General features: G+C 42.2%; 2 protein-coding genes across 11 annotated transcripts in view; one reads left to right on the top strand and one right to left on the bottom strand.

The window, feature by feature from the left end:
- RIPOR3 (RIPOR family member 3) overlaps positions 1-16,989 on the top strand; it is a 55,103-nt gene extending 38,114 nt beyond the window's left edge. For 8 of the 9 annotated variants that reach the window (XM_032993633.2, XM_032993631.2, XM_042800729.1 and 5 more), the window contains 11 exons: positions 2,067-2,196; positions 2,887-3,471; positions 4,585-4,727; positions 5,567-5,699; positions 6,459-6,567; positions 7,777-7,938; positions 8,107-8,265; positions 9,363-9,565; positions 9,841-9,924; positions 10,797-10,887; positions 11,972-16,989. In XM_032993633.2, coding sequence (XP_032849524.2) covers positions 2,067-2,196; positions 2,887-3,471; positions 4,585-4,727; positions 5,567-5,699; positions 6,459-6,567; positions 7,777-7,938; positions 8,107-8,265; positions 9,363-9,565; positions 9,841-9,924; positions 10,797-10,887; positions 11,972-12,072 — 1,900 coding nt within the window. In that variant the 3' untranslated portion in view covers positions 12,073-16,989. The remainder of the gene's footprint in view (positions 1-2,066; positions 2,197-2,886; positions 3,472-4,584; positions 4,728-5,566; positions 5,700-6,458; positions 6,568-7,776; positions 7,939-8,106; positions 8,266-9,362; positions 9,566-9,840; positions 9,925-10,796; positions 10,888-11,971) is intronic. The other variant, XM_009968346.3, reaches the window with a different exon arrangement.
- The window catches only part of PTPN1 (protein tyrosine phosphatase non-receptor type 1), a 46,207-nt gene continuing 41,860 nt past the window's right edge, over positions 14,120-18,466 (bottom strand). For both annotated transcript variants that reach the window (XM_042800731.1, XM_042800732.1), the window contains one exon: positions 14,120-17,733. In XM_042800731.1, the coding sequence (XP_042656665.1) occupies positions 17,526-17,733 (208 nt within the window). In that variant the 3' untranslated portion in view covers positions 14,120-17,525. The remainder of the gene's footprint in view (positions 17,734-18,466) is intronic.

Below are 18,466 nucleotides of genomic sequence, written 5' to 3'. Positions count from 1 at the left end.
TTGGGTTTGTTTTTGTTTTTTTTTTTTTTTTTTTTTTGATATATACCTACTGACTGTCTTGCTCTTATAGATGAAAACTTATGTGAATAGGTAGTTACTCATGCAGGTACTCAGAGAAATTTTGTGTCAGTGGTTTCAGGAAGTGAGTAGATAAACTAAAGAAAAGCATGTGACACTTAAAGGCAATAGTCTGCTTGCAAAGTCTGGTGCCTGACAGATCCAAGCCATAGATTGCCCCAAATTTGAGGATGTCTCTTGGGAAAGCCTGCTATAGTTGACTTATTTCATGTGCTTTTCCCCTGAATGTCCTCTACTGGCTTCTGTCAATGTCAAGCTGTTGAGAGAGATGGATTCATAGATCTGTCCCAGTATGATGTTTTGTTTGTTGTACAAATGTGGAGCAAGGTGATGGATCATGTCCAAAGAGCTCACAACCGAGAGAAAATACATGCTTTAGAGCAGACTTCATGCTTTCTTTCACTCTTTGCTTTGCTCTCTCAACTTGTTATCTTGCAGTAACAGGGAGCATGTGCTTGCTTGGAGGGCAGCTCTATAGCTGTATTTTGCTAGAGGGTTTCAGTAATTGTCAAAGGGGCAAAACAGATTTAGTGTGTTATTCCTGCCCCTTTCCTCCAAAGTGTCATTTTGCATTAATGCATCGCTATATTAAAAGCTAAAAATGAAAAATCTGAGGAATGGATCCCTGTGACTCCTCCTAAGGATTACTATGGATGAGAGTAATTTGCTTCCTTCAGTAAATATAGCAGGCTTTGGCTAAAAGGCTCATGCTGTCAGAAACCTGATTTATTTTCTGCATAGTGAGGCAATGCAGATGGTTGTTAATGTGACTCCATGGAACTGTCCTGTTTGATGAACCCCAGCTGGGTGACACCAGTTAATTTAGCCAATTAACCTGTATTAGGCAAGCTCACAGAGCTTTACCTCCATGCTGAGGAAGACAGTGATGTGTTGCACTGCAGGATGCTGTTGAGAATTGTCCCTGTGCAATATGAGAAGCTAGAGAGAATTTGAGCTCTGCTTTTCAACTTTTGCTAGAGAGAAGTTAATTTCCCTTTTCAGACTTCTAGTTGTTCTAGATTGTACAGCTAAATGCAGCTGACTTTATCTGACTTTTTGGTCATTATGTTCATATTTATGAGATAACAGATTTGTTATAGACAGCTAACTTTCTTTCAAAATGCTAGTTCTTAGTGGAAAAACAAACTTTCTTTTGGTACCACAAGGCATATCAGTAGGGAACAAAAGTAACATGTAGAAAAACCAAACTTGATTTACTTTAAATATCTGTTCCCTCTCCTGGTTATCTGACTTGCATTTTGGGAGACAGTTCGTCCGAGACTCCTTAGACTGCTTTGCAAAGGAGTTGGGAAATTAACGGCTCTAATTTAGTAGGTAATTGGGAAGTCTTTAGAGCAGGACTTGCCAAACTCTTGTAGACCATAGCCAGTATTCTCTGGGGCTGTCACTGGACTCATCCATGAGTGTATGAACCATGTAACTCACCATATACTGCTGTACAAGCTTCCTCTGCCAGCCAAAGGAGTTGTTTATTAATATTTGAAGGATAACAAAGTTTTTTAGTGGCTTTTTCAGGTAATCTGTGCTCTGCAGGAGGGAAATTAATGACTGATTTTCTTTATTACATGTGTTATGTTTCCTTTGTATCTGGTATGGTGGGTGTCTCACTGTCTGGCTAGTGGCTGGCAGCCTGTGCTGTACTTGCCAGCACCGGTGCCCGTGGAGGGCACTGCAGAAGGATGGAGAGCACTTCAGACTTTTGGCCCATTGGACTCTTCTTCCAAAGACTGTGGCACAGGTCTCTGTCTGAAGGGTGTCGAGAATTCTGTGTAAAATACGCAACCTTTTTGCCTATATCTTTCTCTGCTGGTGCAATCAACGATATTGGTCAGGGAGGCAGTTTCCTTTTTTGTTCCCCGTGTTGTTTCCCAACTGTCACAGTTCAAATCCGAACAGCTGTTCCTGCTGCTAAGCATTTCTGTGCTTTCTGGTCTTACTGACGCTTAGGCCTTTGTCTTCTGCTACAGCCCCTTTGACACAGAGAACCTGTTTTTGTCACCTGGAACCACTGCCAAGTTTTCTGTGGGTAGCAGGAAGAGCTCGTTATACAACTGGACCCCACCAAATACTCCCAGCTTCAGAGAGAAATACTACTTGGTGAGTATGCTGAGGAAAGCAAAATGAAAAGCACAGGCCTAGGACCTGATTTTTGGATTAGATGAGGCTATTGAAGAACACACTCAGAAATGTGAAAACGTAGCACTTCAGGGCCTTTGCAGTTTATTTTGGGGCTTTATTTTTTATATATATATATATATATATATAATATATATTAACCCCTATTCTTTTGAGTTCCATTTTAAATTTTGTAAAAGGAAAAAAAAAAAAAAAACCTTCCAAGTATTCCTCTGGGCCTCCAGAATGGTAGGGGTGTGGGCATCTGCTCTAATAGTCTATGGTGGGAATCAAACTACGAACCAGTCTGTCTCAGTAGCCATGAAGCAGAATGGCATCTTAGAGGTGCTATGTGAAGGAAGCCTTCCTCTTCCTCAACCCCACTTTTTGCCAAGCGTAGCCCAGGGGAATAGAAAACCCTGTCCTCTTGCACTCATTCGAGAGGGTTTTGTTTTAATGGTTGTTTTATATGATCCTGTTAATTCTGCCATACATCTCAAATACTAATCACAGCATATGTATGTTCCCCTAACATCAAGTCTAGAGCCCTGTGGTCTTGACCAGTTCAGGTGCATGTGTTTCCAAGAACAGGAAACTGTAGTTCTTTGTCTTAGGTGCTATCTCATGCTTTTCAATTGTTTATGTGCTCACCTATGAATCTATTTGCTGCAGTCTGTTTTGCAACAAAGGCAGAACCAAGGGGATGTGAGTGATGAAGCTCAGCCTCCCAGCATATTGAGCTACTTGGCTGCCTGTGATTTTGATGTACGCGGGAGGAGCAAGCCTCACAATCCTGCAGAGACAAGTGAGGCAGACTCGTTCAGCTCTGAGGACCAGAAAGGGACAGAATCCAGAAATACAACTCCAGCTCTAGACCATAGGACGTTGCCATTGGTGATTATTCAAGAGACTTGTGCAGAAGAGCGACAGCGTCCTCTTCCAAATCACACAACTCTAGATATCCTGAAGAAGACTCCGTGTGTGGATGGATTTCCAAATAACCCACCTAGTCTTCTGCATTGTCACAAAGGTAGTAGAGATTCTTTCAACCAGACCAGAAATTGCCATCTGACAGAGCAGGAAGATATTAGCCAGAGAAGCCTGAATGCTGCAAACGACCTAAAACTAGATGGATGTACAAAGTCGGTTGATAAGACTCTTCAAGAAGTGCTAAATTTGCTGAAATTACATGATGTGGGGCAAGCCCAGCTGGGGAAATTGGAATACCAGGTTTCATCTCTGAGGGATAAATTAAAGGTATGGTAGTGTTTCACTCTTGGCAGATAGCGTAGCTCCCACTGTTCCTCCTAAAAGTGTAGAAGTTCCGTGACCCTGTGGTGAATTTGATTTAGGGATGTATCGGTGGCATGTTCCCAGAAAGTAAGTTTGGCCACCAGAGGTCAGGCCCTACCCAGAAAAGGCAGCTTTGAGCGGCAGCTCCAGAGGAGAGCCTTCAAACGCTGTGTGCAGATCAGTAATCCGGAAAAAGAAAGTAAGAAACTGCATGCAGTCCAGGTGGAAACCAGTGTGGATTTGGCAGAATCTGAACTATATGTGAGAGCCTCTGCATTTTGGTTTCCTTCTCATTTTTTTTTATCTTCTTCGGATTTAGTATAGCTTGAGATGACTGCATTGGTTCATCAAACCTGATGTTTCTCCAGGATCACCTAGCTTTTGCAGGCAGTTCAGTCTGCCTGACAAGACATATGATGCTGAAAACATTTCTTTCTTTAGAGGAAAGGTCCTGGAGCTTTCTGCAAGCAGTGGGTTAAATTTCAAATTTGGTAGTGTTGGTAGTACATGGGGTCAGTGTGCAGACTTGGGAGATACGACACTGTAAGACTTCATCTAAGGTCTGGAATTATAAATAACATTAGCAAAACTGCACTGACTTCATATTCCAGTGCAACCACCTTAATAATAGAAATTTAAAAAATGAACCAGGTGCTCTCAAAGCAGCCTTTCCAAGGGAGAGAAAGCTACTGGCCCCATGAAATTCTACTACTGCTGTTGAAGTTCTTGGGTACTACAGTGGAATGCAACAGACCCCTAAGATTGCTACTTCTAGATCTGAAACAGGGAGTAAGTGAAATTGCACTAATGGCAGAAGGTGCAGAGATAATCAGCTCGCATATCTGCTTTAACAGGCATGGAAATCCAAAGAGGAATACAGACAGATTAAAATATCGAAGCATATTTTTATTTTAATTAACAATGTTATTTTGAGATCAAAATGCTGTACCAAGGGTTAACTTTCAAACTGATTAACAGCAAACTGATTTGTTATTAAGAGTGATTTGAAAGACAGCAACAAACTCATGCAAAATGGCTTGATAACTGCAAATAACATTTTTCTTTCCATTCCATCAGCAGCTAAAGATGCTTCATTACAAACATTCATCCATGGAAAGCTTAATGGTGGAGACAGTACTGGAAAGTTTTGACTTTTTAAATGCTGACTGTAGTGCTGATGAGCTTTCGTTATTTGGAAGCATAAGAACAGCCAGTATCAGGTATGTATCTGCAGCGCTTAGTTACAGGGGACAAGGGAAAGGGCTAAGGAGGCTCCTCCCAGGAACTCATACCGATTTGCTATACTTGGCTACATAACAGTTGTGCAGAGCTGCTCTTGGGATGAAGATCCAGGATAGAAACCCATTTTTTTGAATACTCTGAGATTTATAATTCAGAATACTTACTGAATTGAAATGGCAGAAAACTTAAACTGAACTTACAGAAAATATTGCAGAAGGACACCCGCAGGATACGATGGAAGTCTTAACATGTAGGGCTGCTAGCAGCAGGCTGCAGGAAACAGGCTTGTCTGGGTGATGCTGAACAGTCCTGCACTAGCTGGGGAGAGAGCTATGAGTAACTTACACACCTCTTCTACCTGTTCTTTCTTTTGAATTCAGTTTTGCAAGTTGCGTAGCATTGAAACTTGTGTTCCAGAGTTACAAACCTGATCCTGGGGGACTTGTTACACTCCCAGTATCATTGAGTTGGGAGAACACCAAGAGATGGGTCTGTTAGATGTGCTGCTTTTGCAGGTCAGCTGCTGCAAATGAGCCAGCAACTCAATTCACATTATCTTTTGCTAGTATTGATTCTCCAAAATGTGATTTTGTGGGATCAGCTGATCTGGTATTACTGTCCTAGAATGAGTTATAGAAATAAAGTTCTTAAGGTTTTAAAAAGTGTTATAAATGCAATAAAATATTGTTTTATCTGTTAAATGCCACCTGGTTTGTACTTTTGAAACTTGCTTGAAGGCTACTATTGAGACTGCACATCTCCATATTTATTTAGTGATGAGAGTTTTAACTTTTTTTTTTTCCCCTCATCTCAACAGCACATACAATGACAACACGCTTCAGTCCGTGAGCTGTGACATGAGAACAGAAACAAGAGATGTAACTACTGGTGATGACAACTTGGACACACTTTTGATCACTCACCTGAAGCTGTGCAAAGGTCTTTTACAGGTGAGGAATAGCCTGTGGGCTTCCTGGGCATTGGTTACAATTGTTGTTTCTGATTACAGACAAAAGTGAATATGTAGCTGGTTCTTTTATAAAATCAGAAAGACTCAGAATAGAAATGGAGTCCAAAAAATGCTCTGTATACATGTGTATGCACAGAGCATGTCATATGAAACTCTGCTGCTTCTTTTCAGCCTCTGGATTTTGCTGAAGCTCTAAGAACTACCTTTGTGCTCAAAGCAGGCTGCTAATGCAGAGGGACAGATCTGGGTTGAATTGTGTATCGACAACAGCTGATCATTTTTTAATGAAAGACAGACTGCTACTACTAGAAAGAAACTGGTAGCAGTAGGGCAAAAAAGAACTCTTATCTCCCTTTGAGACCTCATTCCTCAATTAATTTTAGTTATAGTGTTCCAGCCCATTATTGTCCTCAGAGTATTAGCTCTGCTGAGGATGGGCAGCAGAGGACAGTGTAACTCTTAGCAGTGGTCTGCCACACAGTTGTCAAGGGACAGGGGCAGGGAAGAATGTCAAATGCTGGACAGCCTGTCCCTGCAGAATGTGACTTATCCTGTTCTGCTGAGCAGCTTTGCACGCAGAAGTGACCTGTCTGTGCTGTGAGGGGAAAAGAGGCCTGAGAGCAGCTGGTGTGCTTTCTCACAGATTTTAGCAGTTTGATTCTAAGAAACAAATCCTCATTCATCTTGAGTTTGATACTGCGTTTGTTTCAGCTACTGAGATAAGTATGTTGCATTTCAGAAACTGAGGTCACCAAATGTAGCCCAGGTTGTCCAGGAGAACATTCTGGAAGAAGTATCAGAGCAGACACGAGTCCTGGGGGATGTCTTGGATATGTCTGTTGAAGAAAGTGAGTAACTGCATTATTCCAAGGCATGCCAGAGATGTGAGAGGTACAGGTAACTCTGAGCTTCCCCAGACACGTCAAGGTTTCATTCTAAATTCCTTACAAACGTTCACATAATTAAAACAGCTCTTATATCTAGATTCTTAGAAAAAACAGGGGCTCATCATTTGCTTGTTTTTTTCCCCTGCAAGGAAGGAAAAGATTTGAAGAAGTTTGTCTTGAAGAAATAGTAGCTGAACTGGTATATATTAGAAACAGGGATGTTATGATGGAGATTGTAGTCAAAGAACAGCAGAATAGCCTTAATAAAATCCTCTTTTATATCTGTGCTTTTACTTAGTAAGCAAACAGCCCAAATTCTGTACGTATTTGCAAGAAAAGTTTGGTGTGCAATTTTTCCCCTCTCAGGCCTTCCCACTACTAAATTCTTCCATTGACTGTTGAATATGACAAAATGATAAAGGCACAATGGGAGACTTTGAAGGCTTTGGTTCTCATCTCAGTAAATATGGTGGCAAGAATGCAAATTTTAGTTGGAAGCATTTGCTGGCAGATTTTATCCTGAAGGATGTGAGAATAAACTGTTCCCTGGAGTGGAGCTCCAAAGGGCCTTCGGTACAACGTGATGAGGAAAGTGTAGGAGTCTTAAATGCAGAACACAAGGTCCACAGCTCTGTAGGTAAGAGGGTTGATAGGGTTTAAATGATAGCAAGAAACCGTGGGGTATTGCTTCAAGTGCTCTTCTGAAGTGTTTGATGAAAAGAAAGCCTGCCTCAGCCTGTGCACTGAGGTTCAGGGTGCTCCACTTGTGCAGATACGTACAACAGGATCTAAAATGCTTGGAAATGGCACATCTCTTGCTGCAGAAGTGGAAGCAGTTAAACTCACAGAAAGTTCTTCTGAAACTTGACTCAGATTCTGGGATAAAATGAATAACAAGAGGCAGAAGAGCTGCTAGGCATTTCCTTCGGGTCTTGTAATGACAGTTTAGGAGCTCAACCCAAGCTTGGTGAAATCAATGCTTGCAGATGTTAAAATACTGGCAGCAAATCTCCAGCTTTGAACAAAACCATCTATATAATGCAAATACAAGTTAATGCTGACACATCTCTAGATGTGCCATCTGGTGCCTAATTTCTCATGTAAAATCCAAAATCTGTGAGAGCTCACTGGCTTTTTAAAATGTGATTTTTTAATATTTTTTTTTTTCAGTTATTCAGAAGACTAAAAAGAAGAAACACTATCTGAAAATCTGGAGTGATCTTGCAGAGCCTGGCAGCATCTTGTTTGCTTCAGCAGAAAGATTCCGTCATGCACTCAAATACATAATGATGCTCAAAGTGAAGGAAAAATACCCTGGTCAATTAGAAGCAGGTACCAGTCTGTCCCTTGAGCACAAGACCACTCTGGTTTCATTTTATTGCATAGCTAAAAATTGTCCTTGTGCATTTAAAAAATAAAACTCTTAATTACTTGTTTTAAGCAGCTTACATCTAACAAACCTTTTATTTTCTCCTTTGTTCTTTTCCATGTTACTTCCAGTGTTGCAGAGGTTGCTAGAGCAGATCATCACCTGTGATGGGTTGCTCCCCTCTCTGTACCTCCAAACAGAACTGGTTACTTTATTCCAATTTTGTCACTACCTGGAGGAACACCACATCACCAGCCTGGAGAAACACTTGGGAAAACTTGCTAAAGAAGGTGATGGCAGTACTTGAACTGGAGTTCTCTTGAACTGAGGAGCCCAGCAGCTGGCTGCTGAGTAGTAACCTGGAGAGCAAGATATGCTTTCAGAACAGAAAAGAGCCCAACCATTGCATTGACAATTTGTTGCCATTTTAATTCCCCTTATGCCCATGTAATTTTGATTAGAACAGGAAAGACACGCTTGACTCCCATATCTAACTGGGTAGAAATAAAACAGAGGTGTGAAGGATGGGCTTATCTTAAGTGCCCTAAAAAGTGAGTTCTGTGATATTCTGAAGATAAGGCAGAAACAAAGTTGGCAGCAACCTGCAGCTGGATTCAAGGGCTGAGAAACTGTCTGTAGCTTTGTGTGACTCGCAGCTGTAATCAGACACAGATAATGGCAATAAAATTTCAGAGGTTACTAATGTGCGTTTTCTAGCACGAGGTAGCCAGTGTCTTGCTGAAGCCTAGCCCAACATGTGAAAGTACTTAGTTTGTATCAGAAAATAATTATTTTAAAAATAGTCCTGATATTGGCTGCATCTTTAGTCTGATGCAAATGACTCATCTGGTGGGGGACGAAGAACTTGTGCCTCGCTAGTCCGTGCAAAGACCTGGAATATTCTTCAACTTGGCACTGTAAATCCAGTGCCCGCTTTTGTATTTTTTTAAAGAGAGTTTTCTCTTTGACCAGTACAGCCAGATCTTTCTGGGATGTTTAAAAGTATTGTGCTTGATTGTGTTTTCCTTACAGTAGGACTAGACCGCTCGTCCTCACCTCCGAAGGTGCAGGGGTTGCTTTGCACTCCACGTTCTCCTCGGGGCGCCCGGGTCCTACGAGGCCCAGGGCATCTCTGCGCCCGGGGAACTGATCCTGGGAGAGCCAGGGCCGGCCCCGCCCCGCGGGGGGGTGAAACAGATGGGGAGGGACTGACACCAGGCTGGCCAGAGGGGCCGGCGGCCCGATTTGCCTCCTGCCAGGCTCGCCTTGCTCACTGGCCACGCGAGTAACCACCCGTGGCTAAAGGAGACTGAGTAGGGGGGAGTTTGTCTTCTCTTGGTAACGTCATCTTTTGTCAGCTAGTGAGGCCGAGTCCTTTTGCTTGCAGTAATGCTCATCGAGGAGCTCCAGTGCCCTGGGCGGCTGAAGACTCTTAAAAAATTGAAAGGAAAGCGACTGAACAAACTCCAACCTCTACCACAGACTTTACGGCTACTTGGGATTTTGCAGCTGGACGACAACCACCGCGTCAGCAAAGCAGCCACATCCTGCCTCTGCCGTGCAGCTGCAAACAAGAACTTTAGGGAAAAGGTGAAGACCACAGTTCTTACCGGGGTTTCTAGATAGATGCTGGAAGACATGGAATTTGGTTTATCCCCGAGTAGCACTATTGTCCTCTCCACACCCATTAATCTGTTCGCTAGAACCTAAACTACATCAGTGCTCAAGTGATTTGTCTTCATCCTTTGTTCAAGTTAAGATGGGTAAAACAGTGCTGATGGCACTCTGAATTCTAGTGCTCGGTTATGCTTAAGCTTACAAACCCTTTCTGCTATTTTTTTCTTTCTTCTCTTTTTTTCCTTTAGGCTCTCATTTTTTACACTGATGTTTTATCTGACTGTGACACAAAACTTCAGCAAGGTGCATGTTTGGCTCTTAAAAACCTCAGAGTAAGTATCTACAGCTCTACTTTTGCTGTGTGTGTCTGGCCAAAATTGGTAGATGTAAACATTTATTTAACTTTTTTTTTTTTTTTTTTAAGCTGGTAGGGTTGCTTTTCCGGCTTCCTTCTAGTTGGAATTAATGAATTCTTTGGCTGCCAAACTATTAATGCTATTATTCAAAAGGCAGCAGGCAGAGGGAGCTGCAGGCATCTTGCAGTGTCTCAGTTTGATCTGACAGGCACCGTACAATGGCAGGAAGGATGTTTTCTAACTCCTGCAATATTGTCAGTGATGAAGGACAACAGACACTGTCTGACTGGGGGGCATCTAGCATGGAGGAAAATGAGCAACAGTCAGCTATATATGGAGTCAGCTTTAACTGGAGAAATTTAAAGTTAAGTCAGTTCATTTTTGTTTAACAATAGCTGATTATAGTCAGAAAATAAAAGTATTATTTGCACTGCTATTATAAGAAACTGTCAGAACAGATGCAAAGCTTTCCAACAGCCACAAGTCTGTAATAAGTTTGCACACAAGGGATTATTGTGAGCACAGTTTCTACAAACATGTAGGCACAAGATAGGCCCAACAAATGAGTCTTATTCTCAGTCAGATCTGCAAAGCAACTGTTGTCCTTGCACAACCTGCATTAACTCTTTGAGCGAAGGTCCTCACTGGTTTATGCTAGCTTAATGGCCCTGCAGCTCTGACCCCTGCCCTAGAACTCTTGTCCTTTTTCATGCCCTAAAACAAGAGAGAAAGGAGCAGAGGTGAGATCACGTTCAGAAAAATCAACTGCAAGCTGATACATTGCAAAGAATGTTCATCAAAATGCTTGTTGAAAAGCTACCATTACAAATTTTTCTTTTCTCAAACAGGGTGTTGAGAGTATTGAGCAGGTTGCCCACCTGTGCCAGTCTGAAACAGAGGAGGTTAGGAATGCAGCCAGGGAAACAATGCTGTCCTTTGGTAAGTCTTTCACACAACCTCAAAATACAGATTCTGAAAAAATAATGTGAAATAGTGCAGAACCGTAACAGGCCTGAAGTTCAGCCTGAACACATCTAGGATGATGGAAATGTTTCATACAGTTGAGATAAACTTTGTATCACGTATAATAACCCAAGGCCCCCCAGTTAGTTTGTAGAACCAGACCAAAGGGATTTCTGTAGGAGAAAGTGCTTTAAGAACCACGAAACTTCTTCAAAAGGTGGCAGATAAGTACGGAAAGTGCTGCCAGAGTACTTCTTAACAGTAGTACTGGCATCAGCAGTTTTCTCCTAGATTTTGTAAAAAGGACATTTGAACCTGGCAGATCACAGTACAGCTGCTTCTAGCTCTGAGATTAGCTCACTGACTTTTATATGTCGGGACAACAGTGGCCTCTTTGGACCAGTAATCTCTTCTAGCCACCCATAGACCGACTGGTTACTTCTCATTTTGATGTTCCTATTCTTCAGACGGCTCTGCTCTGAATGCTGGGGGGGTAAAGAGTACAAACAGAATGGTTTTACACTGGCTCATTACCTGTTATTTCACCTGAATTTGACAGATCTACAGTGGAGTTGAGCTGCTGCTGCAATGTCAGTGGTGCCGCTTTGCTCCTGTCCAGAATTTGTGAGGGCACAGGAGCGCCCAGGCTCAGTTCCTCAGCTGCACAGCTGCTGGAGAGGATGTCCAGCTTAGGAGACAGTCATTTCCCTGTTCTGTTCTTCCTAAAAACACTTTTAATTCATTCCTGCTTAGTCCTGGGGATCTCCAGACTTGCTTCACAGAAACACTCAGATTCACATGTATTGCAAAACAAGTTTTCCAACTGTGATGCTCCAAATGGTTACTCATGTGGAAATGTTTACAGAAGGCCTGACTTTCCCTGGTGACTTCTAGCAGTTTTTGGAAAACTATTCCCTTAGAGATGTGTTTGTCAGTATTGAGAGGTCTCGTTAGTTCCCCACAAGGTCAGAACAGCAGTATTTCTAGAGTATCACATTTTGCAGGGTTTCTAACCGCTTTCTCTTCCTCAGCATGGGATGTGTTTTCTCTTTCTCCATAGGTGAAAAGGGACGGCAAGCCTTTGAGAGAATGGACAGGATTTGCTGTGAATTAAGAGAAGCTGTACAACAAGAGGCTGAAATAGAAATCACAGTATTTTAGTGGTAGAATAGGAGGAGCTGTATCATATTGTCCTCGCAGCCACAACTGGGTACCTACCTGAGGATTTTGTTTTGTTGATCAGTGTCTGGTTTACTTACGCCCTGCTCTGTAAATGCTGCATACTGACAGAGAACAAGTTTGTTTCCAAAGCGGGGAGAGTTTGCAGCCTACATCAAGTAGACTGGAATATGTCTCCTCCCTGTCTCTCCACACATGATGAAACACCAAGTGCTGGGTGAATGAAAACTAGGATCTCTTAGAACATGTGACCAGGCTGTCACTTGAGTTATAATCCCCATCTCACTGGAATTAGCTGTCCCTGCTCAAACTGTAAGGCAAATAGGATCTACTTTCCCATAAAGTTTTTGATTAATTTGGCCTTTCTCGAAGAGGACAGGAATGATCCCTCTCCAACAGTCCATCTAGAAACTGGCAGGTAACAGATCATTTACAACTGCCGTGTACATTAGAAAAAAACCTAGCAGCATTGCTTAGTGCTTTTCTATCCTTGTACAGTTTAGTTGCAGAAGGACAGCTTGCTACTTCAAAAGCCAATTTCTTCATAATCGTTGCAACTTAAGACAGGTTCAAGCAAGGACTGACAAGGATGTGTACTGAGTGCCTATACTCAGCAGTTTACAACAGAAAGGGATGTCTTGGATTTGCCATCTGCAGGTCTGACAGACATATACAGAGCTGTCTGTAAGTTGGGGTATTTTTTTGTATTTTTAAAAAATTTATTCATTTAGTCATAGATCAGGACTTCTCATAATCATACACCCCTTGTCAGGCTCCTTACTCAACACTTGGGTAACTCAGTGAGCGTAGCCATAAAGAGAAGCCTGGTTTTGGGTAAAATACTTGAAAGGGTTTGGCTTTGTGTGTATATATTTTTATACATATATATATATATATATATATATATAAAACTTTTCTGTTTGGTATTTATTTGTTGGATTTCATACTGTTTTTTAAAATTTTAATAAAACATTTGAGACAAGTTCCTGCAAGTGCTTCATGCTGATGTGCTTGTAGCACTGTGGGCAGGTATAAGGCACTAAAACCCCCTGAGGGAATTACGATATTTAACTGCACCCCTCCTAGCTGATCTGCGGCTCTGTGCTGTCTATGAGGGTTCAGGCTTGTGCCATGCAAACAGGCTGAGCTCCTGCTCTGCTGCTGGCATTTAGTTTGGAAACAAACAGGCAGCTTGTTTACACAGTTGAAGTCTCTACTAATGAGCTCTGAGTAGCAGGGCCACTCTGTTTCAGTCATGCTGTTCTATAGCAAAGTAAAACTTAATGGGCTGCTTCTCTGTGCTGTGACTCTGCTTTTAATTTACAGATTTATTTAAAAGCAGGGGAAAGAAGTTCCTTGGTAAATTCTCTACCTCCCCCAGGTGCCTCTCCCCTACTCCTCCTCTTCAGCACAAGGGGGAAAGGGAAAAGAGAGGGGGGAGCCCAGTCAACTTTGTGCCTGTGCTGGAGCCAGGGGCATGGTGCTGGCAGTGCCTAAAAACTCACCCCACCTGTGCTAAGACCACTTTACAAAACTACTGAAAATTCTCTTTCAAGTGCCTTTCTTCCAGGTGTACCTTTCCTTGAAAATATGAACAAAAAGGTAAATCAATCCAAACACCCCGGGGCCTCAGATGGCTGCAGCCATCCAACACCAAGGGGTAACGCTACCCCCTCCCTCCCAATCCCAGCTTCATCTTCAGCACAACTGAAACTCCTGCAGAAAAACAGCCGTGCTGGAGAGTTACTACAGTTTCCTGTACTACATCAATTCCTGAGCCAAGATACTCAGACAGTTAAATTCTAGCGTGAAAGACTAGAGGAGAGAGATGTGCGCTCGGGGAGAGACACGGGCTACTTGTTTCACTTGTTCTGTTCTAGTGCAGCTCTGACCTACACCACCTCCAGCAGCATTTAAACCACTTTACAACACAACCCCCAGAGATCAGGCTAGCCCCCATTTGCAAATGGTTCAAAACAGGAGCCAGTAGCTCTGCCCTAGGAAGACAGGAAGCAGTAAGACTCACATGTACATTCTTTAAAAAAAGAATTTTATTGTTACAACTAAAATGAGAACTGAAAACTTGTATGGGAAATTGAAAAACTGTACAATTTTACTATAACCTGGGAGGTCTTTGCAGCGGCTTACACAAAAGACAAGATACCTGAAAATGTATTATACCAAAACATTTCGCTTTTTTTTTGTTTTTTTGTTTTTTTTTTTATTATTTTTTTAAAAAGTTTAGTCTATGGCAATCTGTAAAAAAGAAAGACCTGATGAGTAAATATTTGCTTAAGGCATATAGCAGAGCAGCTCACTAACTTTCTAACAAGTTTAACATGGATGTTTGTCCATTTTCCAAGAACAGGTTAACCAATACACCCACTTTGAAACGCTACTGTATATACACACCCGAACTACTACATACATATACAGGACATCGAAACAAAAATGTTTACAGTTCAGTATCCTAAACCTTATACACACCTCACTGGGCTTGTGGGATATTCCACTGTCTATTCCAGGACAGTGTAAGTAAGTTCTGGATTTGGAACAGATGAAAGAAATGGGTAGGAAGGGGGATGTTCAAAACTCGATCATCTGCAGAAACTTTTTCTTGCTAGAATAATTTGCAAGTGAGTTTCTCTGGATTCAAAGGAAGGATGCTTTCCTGTCAAGCCTAAAATCTAAAACATTCCATCTTGGGAACACTATGGAAGTGGGTTTCGTTTCTTTGTTTTTAAACGGGCCACCACAGCAGCAGCCTGGATTTCTGCAGATCAGAGCATGAGCAGATCTCGCACAGGAGGCTTTCCTCTCCCTCCCGCCGCGCGGCTCTGAAGGCAGCACAGCCAGTCAGACCCCGGAGCCACTGCGCTAGTGCTCGCCTGAAGTGACCGGGGGTGAGGTGTGAATAGGGCTTACTAAACTCTCTGGAATGTCTGTACTACACTTACTCAGCTGAAATGAACCATGCTCAACAACCGGGTTACACTGAGTACGCAGAAATTCAATAGGAAGTCATGCCAAGTCTTAGGCGAGTACATGGTATCTGATAAACACCAAATCAGTCTATCGCTGAACGGAGATACTTTCAGCAACACCCTTTGAACCACAGCCACTTAATGATCAGTTCATGCAAATATAATTTGGGCACATCAGGAAGCAGAAATATAAGTTCTTTCACCTTTCAAGCACATGGTATTTAATCAGGACACTAGAGGACTTTACATGCATTGTAATACAAACGGGGTACAAACGTTGCCTTAGAACAGTATTCTACCAGATGATGGAGAGGATAGTGGGGACAAAGCAATCACATACTGTATCTTAAATACACAGATGAGCCATTATATATTACCATTTTTCTATACTCATTTTTCTTGTTTCCAATATTATAACTAAATATTGACTGATTACAACATTCCTCCTTTCAAGTACTGGTCTGACCAACAGTCTCACAGGTAAAGTATGGATTCCCAGTACTACCTGAGGATTTATTATTGTACTTTTGAAAAGCCCTTGATGCAAGCTTAACAAAACACAAAATAGAAATAACTCCCACCCCCACCCCCCACCCAGTTCACCAACTTATTCACTGAAGAAGAGCTACACCTACAGACAGCTTTGCAAAAATAAATACGGAGTGGAGAGAGACTTACATCAGATACTCCATAGCGATGGTGGTTAAGTGCTATAAATCTAGAAAGACTTTAAAAATAAAAAGAACTGATTAGTAACACTGTTGCAAGTCAGCTGTCATGGCTTCCTTTCAATCACTACAACTTTCAGTAGTGAGTTTACTCCCACCCTCTGCGCCATGACACAAGCCAAGAAATCTTTGCTATTACTGTTTAAACTATTAATAATTTGGTACTAACAAGAGGAACAGCATTGACTAAGATGACGAGCGCAATGCCGACTTCCAGTCACAGTTCCACCAATGCACCCAAATCCTTATTTACAAGCACTTTACATTATTCAAGTCCCGGGCCTGCAGAACAGGACCAGGCTGAGCAAAACAACGTAGACACAGCGTGGCACAGGACAAACCCACCCATCTCGCTTGGCTTGCCTCAGGACAGCGACAACCCGGCTGCAGAGGGGCAAGCCTCCCCCTCTCGCACCACCACGTCGGGTAACTGCCGAAGAGCGTATCTTCAAGCCGAACTAAAGCCAGTATTTTAAATCGTTGCTTTAAAAAAAGCAGAACAGACAAACGCTTGCATCATAAGCCAACCGATACGTTCACCGACCAACACGTCTTCTGTTGAACTTTTTATGTCTTAAGGAAGCTGCCACGGCATCAATTACTCTGGATTTATTGAAATGCTTTCCCGTTCATTGCCTGCAATGCCTCCAAGCGTGTTAGCTCTCCGGCCCTTGCAGGAAGCATGCTATTCCTTCTGGAGCAGGTGTAGAGTGAAACTGCATTTTACATTCCAAATGATGAGGTTTCAGAACTGGTCCTTCTGAATGCCAACTGCACAGCTGAAAAATGCTGGTGGACATGTTTTGGTTGAATCTCCCCTTCCTGTTTCTCTCCCTTCCCTCAATCTCTCCTAACCCAGAATAGGAAAGTAAAAACAGCTTTACAAAGGATGGTGCAATGTAAAAAGGCATATGTGCAAGTAGAGTGCAACAAAAGTCAATGAGGAGATACACTTATTAAAAAAAAAGAAAAAAAAAATAGAAAAAACAAAGAGCTTGACATGTTGGGATACCCTGAGCAAATGCAGAAGCCTGTTTCTATAAACACATGTAAAACAATAAGCTCTTTAAGAACAGTTATGCCAAGATTAAATATATCAATACCACAGGCACTGCCCACAACTCAGTCTTTAACGATGAAGCAAGTTAAAAAAAAAAAACAAAAACAAACCAAACCAAACAACCAACCACAAACACCTCTCCCCCAACACCCTCCCCTTCCAAAAAGTTTACATTCTTCAGGTATGTGGGTTTCTTTCTCTGTTTTTGGGAAATTGTCAATGTAAGTCATGTATTTGGTTACAACACTTGGAGAGTACAAGCAAGTTTCACTTGTGCCTAGCTTTTCTGAAACACAAAAGAAAAAGAACTGGCTTTTTAGAAAAGGCTAAAAACAACAATGTGTTGTAATTCTATTATTTAGTTTTTAAAAAAAAATAAAAGAAAAAGGAAAACAGACTATTTGGCATTTTCTCTGCTTACTCCTGAATATTTTAAGGCCCTGAGATTAGAATATTATGTTCTTGGGACCACAGGGCTAGATAAAACCCTAGTGCATCAATTCTCTCTTTAAGCCCTAACCAAAGTTCTGGCCTTTCAACCTAAGATCTACCTCCACTGAGACAAGGCTCCCACGCCTCCATTAGCTTGCTTTCAGAGAAGCTTATTACAAACCGATCAAATCGTTGGTGTTTTTTGCAGAGTCGATCTTGCTGGCACGTCCATCAATGAAAACACACCCTGTAAAAGAGATAAGCTCCTGCCGTGAGGAAAGTGAACATGCATATATTCACTAGAAATGGCTTCCAAGTTGTCATCATGTTCTCATCATCCTCCTCGGAGTTTTCTGGCTTCACCGACTCTTCTTTGTGGGGCGAGACACGCAGATTTTCACCAACAGTTCTCCTCCGAATTTCAGTGTCTTGACTAGTGCTTAAAGACAAAGAAATAACTATTCAGTACTGGGTTCACCACGTAGGAGAGAAGCCACGCAGACTCTCCAAAAGCATGGCCTCATCCACTGAACACAAGGCTGGAAAGCTCTTGCCACTGGGAGCTGCAGACAACAAACCAAAGCCCATCACCCATTACTACTGTTCTGGCTATTACAGGTTTAGAACAGGGCCTGTCATCAAAAGCCACGCCTGGGAGTATCTTGTGGCCTTCAAAGAATAAGCTGACTTAGTTTTAAACACCACCTACTCCTGCTGCATATCACAGATCTGCTACTTGCACCGAGACAAGCAGTGAACCAGCACAAGTTAAACCTACATCCAGGCCAGGAGAAAATCAAGGTTCTAAAATCAAGCACCTGCCCCCAAAGCCAGAAAACTGTGGAACTGTGGTTGCTCGTGCAGCCCGAACTTAAGAGAGTGGCTAAACGCACGGCAAGAGCTTTTAGTGGTGGAACTGAAGACCTCCTCTCCTTCAGTACTCTCTAAACATGGCTTGCTTTGTAGATACTAGACCTCCATCCTGGTGGCAGTATCCTGACACCCAAAGAGGCCTCTTAAGTGAGCAGGAACTTTTATATCTACTGTACAATTTCTTCCAGCTGAATTTAGCAAGCAGAGCATCACCATGCCGTGAGAACCAGAAGGGTGGTAACCAGCAGGGAGATGATTTGCAGGGGGACTTCCTACACATCTGCTGACAGCTTAACTGT

Source organism: Tyto alba, unplaced genomic scaffold, assembly GCF_018691265.1.
Source record: "Tyto alba isolate M040663 unplaced genomic scaffold, T.alba_DEE_v4.0 Super-Scaffold_33, whole genome shotgun sequence".
In the NCBI taxonomy this organism is placed as follows: Eukaryota; Metazoa; Chordata; class Aves; order Strigiformes; family Tytonidae; genus Tyto; species Tyto alba.
The sequence above is the reverse complement of the archived record's forward strand: the minus strand, read 5'-3'. Positions and strand labels throughout refer to the sequence as shown.